This window comes from Carcharhinus amblyrhynchos, chromosome 33 (genome assembly GCF_965287045.1).
Source record: "Carcharhinus amblyrhynchos chromosome 33, sCarAmb.v2.hapA, whole genome shotgun sequence".
Taxonomy (NCBI): Eukaryota; Metazoa; Chordata; class Chondrichthyes; order Carcharhiniformes; family Carcharhinidae; genus Carcharhinus; species Carcharhinus amblyrhynchos.
Genome location: NC_137356.1, coordinates 7,569,389 through 7,580,232, shown reverse-complemented (window position 1 = coordinate 7,580,232; position 10,844 = coordinate 7,569,389). Strand labels below are relative to the sequence as shown.

Here is a 10,844-nt window from a genome sequence, read left to right as displayed (position 1 = left end):
GGTCAATTCAGCATGGCCATAGTTCCAGGGGAGTTGGCAGGGTTAATGAGGAGTTACAGGGAATAGGGTGGGATCATTGGTGCAGGCTTAATGGGCTGAGTGGCCCCCCTCTGTACTGTAGGGACCCTGTGATTTTAATGTATGATTTAGCTACAGGTTTCCCCATACTGGGCACCAATTTTAAGTATTAATGCAAAGACAGTTCTGCTCTTTCAATCCTTTTATTCTGGCACAGTAAAAAAAACATTTCACAAGAGCACAAACTAGACCTTGTCACTTGGAGCACAGATGCACAAAAATACTGAAAGCATCCTAGTGTGCAGCAATCTACATCTGCTCTCCACACGTGCCTGCAGTTAACAAAAATACAACTTTTCCTTTAACCCTCAGCCCTGGGATTGGACCCAACATCTATTGTTTCTCAAAGAACTTTTTGCTGTCCTTCACATCAGGCTTGATGGTGTCTTGACCAGGCTTCCAGCCAGCAGGGCAAACTAGGAGATAACAGAGAAAGATTAGTCTTGTACAAGTGGCCCTTCATTCTGCTAGCTAATGCACTGTGTAGTCACTAACAGCCCAAGGTCCCTTGCCAAATCTCTCATACACCCACACCCTTGAAAGTGAAGGCCTGCAAGGCTAATTTTAACATTAGAACTAAATCAAGGTGAATGGGATCAAAGGTTATGGAGAAAGCAGGATTAGGCTGAGTTGGATGATCAGCTATAATTGTGATGAATGGCAGAGCAGGCTTGAGGGGCCAAATGGTCTCCTCCTGTTCTTATGTAAACAATTACCAGACAATCCAGCTTCAGAAAGTACATTACAAAAAAATACAATCACCATTGCAGAGGTAACTGGTTAGTGAGAAAAGATTGAGTTTACCAATACAAGGAAGTGACCAGGAAACAGCTACAAGTTTGTATTTAGCCCTCAAGATGGTCATGATCATGCTCATGGCTCCCAATAGCAACATGGACAATGTTGCAAATCAGAAAACTAGAATCTCACTGGGAAGATTGATTTTCCCACCCTCTTGCTAGGGAGGCAAAGTTCTGGCCCATACAGGAACCTCACTTTCACATGTTTCAGATATTTTATGATTGGTAGGCTTCCCCACCATATAGTTCCCTCCCCCCCAACTTTGTAACCTGGGAGGGGTCCAAGATTTTCAATATGGAGCAGTCAAGGGAAGCTACTTGGGGGCACAGCTAAATATAACCCTGAGGGTTGGGGCAGTGGGTAGAGCTTGCCCTGGTGGGTATTGGGGGATGGAGTGGGATGCAAGGCCTGCCCTTGACAGCATGGGAATTAACTAGGAGCAGAAGTGGGCAAATACTGCCCACTCTGCCCTTAACACCAGATCATGACTGATCTTTTCCTGGTCTCAAACCTCCCCAGAGAAATATTTATCTCCTTGAAACCAATGATTCAGATTCCACTGCACTATGGGGCAGTGAGTTCCACAAATTCACCACCCTCTGCAAGTAGTTGCCCAGTTTTAATCTACTGCCTCAACCTATATCTGTGACCTCTTGTTCCAGATTGCCCCATAAATGTAGACCCAATGTTCCCTCAATCCTTTTGAGGATATTATCTTGATCAGATCCCCTCAAGCTCTAGTGAGTACAAGCCCAAACTGTTCAATCTCTCTTCATACCCCAACCCTTTCATCCCCAGAATCAATTCAGTGACTCTCCTCTGAACTGTCCCCATATTACCTTAATTTGATCTCTCTCAACACCCTAGCTAAGACTAACATTACATTCTGCATTCTCCTTCCCTTTGTGAAGAGAGTGCTTTATCTGTATAAAGTGCAAACAATTTTCATTATGTTGCATGTGACAAATCAAAAACATTCTCAAAAGGAGACAAAAAACCTGGACACTATTCTGGTTGTGGTCTCACCACCCTGTACAATTGCAACACTGGGACCATGCCTCCAGAATATTTGTGCACAAGAATGCCTAAATTATCTGGAGAGAAATCCAGCTGTGTACTAGTTTCTCTTGCCTCAGCTGGAGTGGAAAATTCCCCCTGGAGTATCTAATGATAGATTACCTTCTCCATGTTTATCAGTGAATTGGAAGGCCTGAACCAGCCTCAGGGTCTCATCCACTGAGCGGCCAACAGGAAGGTCATTGATTGTAATCTGTCGCAGAATTCCTTTATCATCAATAATGAAGAGTCCTCTGAATGGGGGAAGAAAACAAAATTAAAAATGCTTATCCATCCCAAAAATCCAGCTCAACTCTACTTCAGGGATGTTCAATTCATATCTGACCAAAGTTTTTTTTTTGCATCATGAAAATGAAGGCAACAGGTCCCAATAAGCATGGTGGCAGTGTTGGCATTGCTGCCTCTGTGCCAGGTTCAATTCCTGAATCAAGTCACTTTGTATGGTGTTTGTACCTTCTCCATGTCTGCATGGGTTTCCTCCCACAATCCAAAGACATGCAGGTTCCCTGAATGAGGGGGCTATGGGAATAGGGCTTGTGGTTGGTGCAGATTTGATGGGCCAAATGGCCTCCTTCTGCACTGTAGGGATTTTAAGTACTAAAACCAACTCATACTTAAAACCTTAATGAAATCAAACACCATGGACATCAAGAGGAGTTTGTTACTGACTTATACAAAATTCCACTGCAATTAACAATCTTTTGGAACTGACCCATTCAAGTAACCCAAGGAAATCTCAAATAATGCTGAAACTTCCAACCAACCTGTAGGCAATTCCTTCATCCTCTTTCAGAATGCCATAGTCTTTGGAGATGGACTGTCTCAGGTCAGCAACCAGTGGGATATCCATGTTACCAATACCACCCTGCTTACGAGGGGTCTTAGTCCTGAAAAGTACAAGATTAGTTGCACTTAATTTGCCAAACTCAAGCAAACTCAAGTGTATGGGCATTATATGATGGAGTTGCCAGCATTGGACTGGTGCAGGCACAGTAAGTAGCCCCAACACCAGATTACAAAGTCCAACAGTTTATTTGTTGCACAAGCTTTTGGAATGCTGCCCCTTCACAGGCAAAAAGAGTTTGTCTATGCCCTGTTTGAGCCAAACTTGATAAGATATTAGAATAACAGGTGCAGACAGAGTGGAGAGGGTTAAGCACAGGTTAAAGATTTGTGAATTGTCTCAAGCCAGGACGGTTAGAGTTTTGCAAGCCCAGGCAAGTTGGAGGTTACATGATCTGGTTGAGGCTGTCCTCGTGTGCAGGTATTCAAGATTTGCATTCCAACCATTATCTTGTAATCAAGTGTCTATGTATGACCTTGTTTGAGTGTGACAGTTCAGTTCACCTGATGCTCTGAAAATCATGCTACCAAATAAACCTGTTGGACTTTAACCTGGTGTTGAAATTTTTTTACTGGGCATTATATGACATTAAACACAATTTATGTTCAAGGAACTGACATAGGCCGTTTGTGCCAGAAAGATCTTCTGGTCCTGTCAGCAGGGGACCCCCACCATTATTCAACAGGTTACAAACTGGCAAAACCAGTTCAAAGCTACTTATGTATTTGAGGCCACGTAATCACCAGATAGTGAAAGTTCAGTCATTGACCTAAATGTGGTTCCCCCTATTCCTGTTTGACAGGAGTTAATTATCTCACCACCTAATCAAATATCAACTCCAAACATGGATTAGGTTAGCTAAACCTGAGTCCAAGATTCAGTACAATAGAATGCAGTTGAGCAGTCCATCAGGAAATTTTATTTTATAGCTGGCCAGCATTTATTGCCCATCCTTAATTGCTCACTGTAGGATGAAAAGTGATCAAAGAGGTCACTGCTAAATCAATAATTCAGCTCTGTAAATGGTGATCCAGGTGTGGAAACTAATGATTGTCTACTTGACACCTCCCCAAGTTTAAAAAGTTGTGCATCTGTATCCACTAGTTAACAATCCAGGACTGAGCTGTAGAAACACCTTGGTCCTGGATAGTTAGTAGATACAGGCATACAACATTAAAAAATTACACTGGCTACTGACACTATTCCCCAATTAATTTCCACACTGAACTGTAGTGCATTATGACCCCTTTCTTTCCACTTTTTGGGTTGTTCCACTCCTTTTTGTTAGGCAAAAAGGAGTGGAACAAGCTGTAGAAACATAGGCAGGAAGGTCCAGTCATTCAAAGGGAAACTAAAAATTTGTCACAAGTTCAGCCTCCATTAACACTGCAATGAAGTTAATGTGAAAATTCCCTAGTTGCCACACTGGCACCTGTTTGGGTACACTGAAGGAGAATTTAACATAGCCAATCCACCTAGCCACCACAGGCTGTGGGAGGAAACCCATGCAGAGACAGGGAGAACACACTCCAGTCACCCAAGTCAGGATTGAACCTGGATCTCTGGTGCTGAGGCAGTGCAAATATGAATTGGCCAACATGGGGCTTGAACCCACAACCATGCAATTAACAATCATGTGCTCTGACAGCTAGCCAGACATTTAATCCTGAATGCTTGGAAATATATATAGAACAGAACAGGACAATAGACCTTTTGGCCCTTGTTGTGCCAAGCTATGTCTGAACACAAGATTGAGTTATCCCGCTCCCTATCATTCTGATGTGTTCCATGTGCCTATCGAATAATTGCTTGAACGTTCTTAACGTGTCTGACTCCACTATCAGTTCTGGCAGTGCATTCCATACCCCAACCACTGAGTAAACAGTCCACTTTGGACATCCTTTGTCTATCTCCTACCATGAGCCTTATAGTTATACCCCCTAGGAACAGCTATAACCTGAGAAAATCTCTGAACATCCACTGTATCCCCTCATCTCAAACCTCTATTAAATCACCTCTCATCTTCCTCTGCTCCAAAGAACAGCCCCAGCTCCCTCAACTTTTCCTCCCAAGACCTACCCTCCAAACCAGGCAGCATCCTGGTAAATCCCCTCTGCATTTTCTCCAATGCTTTCACATCCTTCTTAGTGTGCAGGTCTGGTCAAACCACTATCAGTGGATATCAAGCCACATGTCAATAGCTGATAACAAGCAAAGGGAATTTGGGCTTAAAGATTGTCCTAATTTTTTGCTGCCACAAGTTCATTGGCAATGGAAAGAAATTCTTACCAGGCCAAGTGGCTGAAGTGAGAATCCGTGGAGGCACCAATTACTTCACAGTTGATCTTGCGAAACTCAGCAGCCCGATCACTGAACGCTATGATCTCCGTTGGGCAGACAAAGGTGAAATCCAGAGGATAGAAGAAAAATACAACATATTTCCCTAGAGTTGGAGAAAAGTTGGATCAACTTAGATATGTAACCTACTTAACTAGAAAATATAGCACAGTAACAGGCCCTTCAGTCCATCACATTGGATTTGTCATATGTATGGTATACAGTGAAATGTATGTTTGTGCTAGACAAAGCATTGTTCATAGCATACACAAGGAGGGTACAGATAGATGGACAACAAAAAGGTGTCATAGCTAGGGCATAGAGAAAGATCAACTTAATACAAGTTAGATTCATTCAAAAGTCTGACAGCAGCAGGGAAGCAGCTGCCCTCTGGACCTCTTTGCATCTGTCACCTTAAACCTATGCCCTCCAGTTTTAGACTCTTATCTTTGATAAAACATCAACTATCTAGCCCCTTCATTATTTTGTAGACTTCTATAAAAAAAATCACCCCCAAGTCTCCTATACTCCAGGGAAAGTGTCCCAATTTGACCAGTCTCCTTAACTCAAATCATCAAGTCCCAGTAAATCTTTTCTGCACTTAATATCTATAATAGGGTATACAGTATTCCAAGTGTGGAATACCATATGTCTCAACTCCTATATTCAATGTTCTGATTGAATGAAACAAAGCATGCTAATGTCTTCACCACTGTCCACCTGCAACTCCACTTGAGTGGTAACATACCCCAAGATATGTTCTTTAACTCTCCAATACCCTACCATTAACTGAGCAAGTCCTGCCCTGGTTCAATCTGCCAAAATGCATCACCTTTCATTTGAATAAATTGAACTCCATCTGCCATTTGTCAGCCCACTGGCCCAATTGATCAAGACTGGTGTTGAAGGCTGGGCTGTAGGCAATAATAGGAGTCTGACATGGGAGATGTCTCTGCTGTGGACCTGTTGCAGATGTAGGCAAACTAGTGGATTCAGGTAGTCTGGGAGGCTGGAATTATTTTACATCATGACTAACTTTTTGAAGCACTTCATAATGGAAGTCAAAACCTGGGTCCCTGGCACTGAGGTCATGATGTAACCTGGTGTTTTGAGACTTCTTACTATGCTGTGAGGTGGTAGTGATAGCCACTGTGCTACCCAAAGCTGAACAACATTGTAGCATATAGGGATAGGGACAGTTAGGAAGGAAGCAGTTTTATAACTGCATATTATTGCCTCAGGATGGTTCTGCATTTTAACAGCAGCTTCCCAACTCAAGACCTCAATCTCAAACTTCACACCACCTCCCCCCCTGCCCACCACCCACCCAACCCTGCCAAAAAAGTTTCTACTTCAAAATCACCTGTAACCATCTACAATCTAGGGAATATAAAACTAGTCTATACAACTGACAAGTACAAAGTGTCTGAATCAAAGTGCTTTGATTACAGTTCTAGAACAAAGTCCTGTTCAGCTTTACTGAGCCTGCTGCAATTCAGCATAGAGTGTTAAAATCTTAAAACCCAATATAGCAAACAGCACAAGGCTACTTTAAGGATTCTTACCTTTGTAAGAGGACAGGGTCAGGTCCTTGAATTCTCCATTTGGCATCACTGCCGTGGCAGTGAAGTCAGGGGCAGGGTGTCCAATCTTAGCATTTCCAGCTGCCATTGTAAGTGGTAACTATATGGGGGAAAGAGTTATTCAAGATAAGTCACAGGGTCTCAAACAAACAGCACTTACTGTTAGTAGGCATTCCTTGAAAGTCTGCATAAAGCAGTGGGTACCTGGCTTTGTACCCCATAGATAGCTGAAAATCTACAGATAAGCTGGCTCAAAGCCCAACTGCCTTTATGCAATATTGCCCAAGCTCCAAAAGGCTTAAAGTTCCTGTCACAGGTCAACTTGCATTAACATTGCAATGAAGTTACTGAAAAATTGAGTTACCACTCTGGCACTTGTTTGAGTACACTGGAGGGAGGGAGAATTTAGAATGGCCAATGCACCCTAACCAGCATGTCTTTCAGACTGCAGGAAGAAACCCCCAGACATGGGAGATTGTACAGACTCCACACAGTGACCCAAGCTGGGAATTCAATCTGGGTCCCTGGTGCAGTGAGGCAGCAGTGCTAACCACCATGTTGCCCATGTAACAAGTGTGCAATAAGGCCACATGCAAAATACTACAGTTAAACATTTACTTCCTTACATTTGTTCAGGCATTGGATCACCAGTTGCATCAAGGCACAAGTTTGGACAGAATCAAGTATTCTCAGAAATGGAAATAAGTGTTGACAAGGGTTATGGATTTCTAATCTATTTTGTGCAGTGACCTCTGGCCCAAGGGAAGTCATTGACCTATGCTGGTGCCTTCTGCAGCAGTTTAGCCCATTACTGCTTACAATCTTCTTCATACCTCAGAAGGTTCTATAGGACAGGGGGTACCCAAACATCCAGGAGCAGGAAAACCCACCCAATTAATTTTGCAATGGAATGAAAATTCTATAGCTAGATGACCCAATCTGTTGTGCACACTGCAGTATTGATTACCTCACCACAAGCATTATGCTTCCTATAGCACATCAACATACATATGGCACTCTTCCACCCATTTTTACTAGTTGAAGGCCAATGGATTTGGGGCAGCATAGTCATCAACACTGCTGCCTCACAGCACCATGGACCCAGGTTTGATTCCCAGCTTGGGTCATTGTCTGCAGATGTGCAGGTTGATGGATTGGCCATGCTAAATTGCCTTGTCAGGGGGACTAACCAAGGTAAATGCATGGTGTTATGGGGATAGGACTTGGGTGGGTTTTAGATGCTGGTGCTGACAACAGGCCAGAGGGCCTCTTTCTGCTTTGTAGGGATGCTATGATTTAATCTAGTTAGTTCTTCTGCATTCCAAACAAGTAAACAAACTCAAATTAACTTGTTTTTAAATTTCCTAACTAAGTTTAAAAATGAGCTCCCTTCAGGATCATTGGAGTTAGGAAACTGAAGTAAATGTCATTGAAGGCCAGTGTTTTCAGGGATCTGACAAGTTGCCAGTTGAGATCGATTACAAGCCTTGAATAATTCAAACACTGAAGGCAGCACTAAGCTTTCTGGATTTGAGAAATAGTTCAGGGTGAGGGCTATTGAGACAACCATTCATTCATACAGGCTCAGCAGATGGCAAATGCACCCATGTTTATCCAAGGGATCAGCACACCAAGCAACAGAAAGAAAACATCTAGCCTGGACTAGTCATAATGGCACAGGAGGCCATTCAGCCCATCAGCTCTCCAACAAACAAGTTCAAGTTCCATTCAACCAGAAATGTTGATATGCAACAAGTCACCTGTTCTTGAAATCTCCCTGGACAAAATGCAGCCACCTGCCTGACCACAAACATCAAGCATAAGTGATGATCAGGCTACAGTTTTTACACCAAATGCAGTTTTAAAGCAAATATTGCTTTAAGAGCAAGACTACCTCCATGTTAGTGATGTTTAAGGATTAATCACAATAATTTAACATCCCAGGGTTGCTATTGACTTAAAACTGGATTGGCCATACAAGTACCAGAGCCAGACAGGGGTAGGAATACTGCAGCAAGTAACTAAGACTCAAAGCTTGTCCACCCTATCAACAAGGGGATTGGTAGACGCAAGTCAGGAAATGACAAAGGGTCATTAACGTAGCCCAGTCCATCACACAAACCAGCCTCCCATCCATTGACTCCATCTACATTTCCTGCTGCCTTGGAAAAGCAGCCAGCATAATTAAGCACCCTGGACATTCTCTTCCACCTTCTGGAAGAGAAAAGAAAGTTTGACGTCACATACCAATTGACTCAAGAATAACTTCCCTACTGCTATCAGACTTTTGACTGGACCTACTTTGCATTTAAGTTGACCTTTCTTTACACCCTAGCTATGACTGTAACACTACATTGACTCTTTCCTTCCCTATGAATGGTATGCTGTCTGTACAGCACAGAAGAAATAATATTTTTCACTGTATACATATAAATCAAAGTCACCACAAGCATGGCAATAAATGCCATCCTAGCCAACAAACCCTGATCCACAAATGAAGGATAAATGCATGGGGTTACAGGAATAGGGCCCCAAGTGGGATTAGGGTCAGTACAGACTCAAATGGGCCAAAAGGCCTCCATTTGTACTGTAGGGATTCAAACTATTAATAAATCTCCTTTTAGGCAGACACTGACATAAATAGCAGCCTTTAAATTGTTTACCATGGTGGATAGCCTCATTTTCCCTCCAGTGAAACTGTAGCAAGGTGCTGACAAGTTCAGTGATACTAGTTAAGGAAACATTGGCAAGCAAAATTTATTTTAGACATCATTTCATCATGGTGGGGAGTTCAGTTATTACAGTAGATTGTAGAACAGGAAGTATCATATCCTCAACTCTTTACAAACAGCAAACACGAGTAGTGGAAGCTCAAGAGCCAACACAAAACTAGGGGGGGGAATATAATTAGGAGCAGAAATTCAACACTTCTAGCAACATCAGTTAACGGGAAACATTAATTTTACAATGTTATTTTAAATGAAGAAACTATCCTCAAAACTAAGACTATCACAGAAACTTCAGCGTAAATGTAGCCGTATGTGGAGACGCCGGCATCGGACTTGGGTGGACACATTAAGTCTCACAAAATAGGTTAAAGTACTGTTGCGAGAATTAAGCCTACTTGTAACTAAATAATAATAAAAGTTGTCTAGCAACATTTAAAGTTAAAATGTTGCAGCATGGCAAGTTTTAAATCTCTATCCTACACTTGAGAACGCTGTTAAAATGTTGCAGGATGGCTCAGTTGAAATTTATATCCTATGTTGTGACTGCTGCGGACACAATGAATAGATAGATATTTATAGAGAAATAGATAGATATTGTGATTGCTACAGACAATAGATAGATACATACATAGTGCTGTTAATTTCATGTGAAGATTAAGGTTGTACGCGTCATGTGGAGCAGAAATTTTTTTTAAATCTAGGCTTTAGTTTTCAAATTTAAAGTTGAAATAATTTTTTTGTAAATTTGTTGTTCTGGGTGTTATATGATCCTTTTGTAAGTTGGGGGGAGGGGAAGCTTCGGGGTCCTTAAAAGAGGATTTGCGTCACACACAGCTCCTTTGTGCAGCTAGTAAAAAAGGCCATTCACCCGCTAAACAAAAGCTCCAACCCCTTTCAGAATATTTGTAAGAAAAATAAAATCCCTGCTCCCAAATGCACTTTTTGCAAAAGGGAAAATCTTTTAACTAAATAGTTATTTGTTAAAACCAAACGCAGAGACAAGCTTCCCCCTGCACTGGGATGAAACACACTAGCGCTCTCTGTATATCACCATCACTTACCCTTGTCTGTTCAGTACTCCTGTAGATAGGACTCACTCCTCCTCGCCTCCTCCCTTTATAATCAGGCTGAACTCGCGAGGTTTGAACATCTAAGTACAGAATGACTCAGCACAATACATCACTTAAAGGGACCGCCACTCTGTGAATTCAGCGTGACTTTTCAGTTTCGGGATGCACTCAGCGCGGTGCAACTTTTGGAATGAAATGCTTAAATAATTAGGCACTCCCAGGAAGGGAAATAAAGATGGTTAGAGAATGGATTGGCCATGGTAGATTGTTCCTTGGTGTCCAAAGATGTGTAGGTTAGGTGGATTGGCCATGCTAAGTTGCGCCT

The 10,844-nt window shown here is 42.3% G+C and overlaps 1 protein-coding gene across 1 annotated transcript; it reads right to left on the bottom strand.

The window, feature by feature from the left end:
- Positions 1-202: 202 nt before the first annotated feature.
- prdx2 (peroxiredoxin 2) lies at positions 203-10,583 on the bottom strand. The gene is made up of 6 exons (XM_080216336.1): positions 10,511-10,583; positions 6,703-6,820; positions 5,090-5,243; positions 2,721-2,843; positions 2,059-2,189; positions 203-494 (listed from the first exon to the last, which is right to left on the bottom strand). Exons 2-6 carry the CDS (start codon positions 6,806-6,808, stop codon positions 412-414), a joined length of 597 nt encoding a protein of 198 aa, XP_080072462.1. The 5' UTR covers positions 6,809-6,820; positions 10,511-10,583; the 3' UTR covers positions 203-411.
- Between the last annotated feature and the right edge of the window lie 261 nt (positions 10,584-10,844).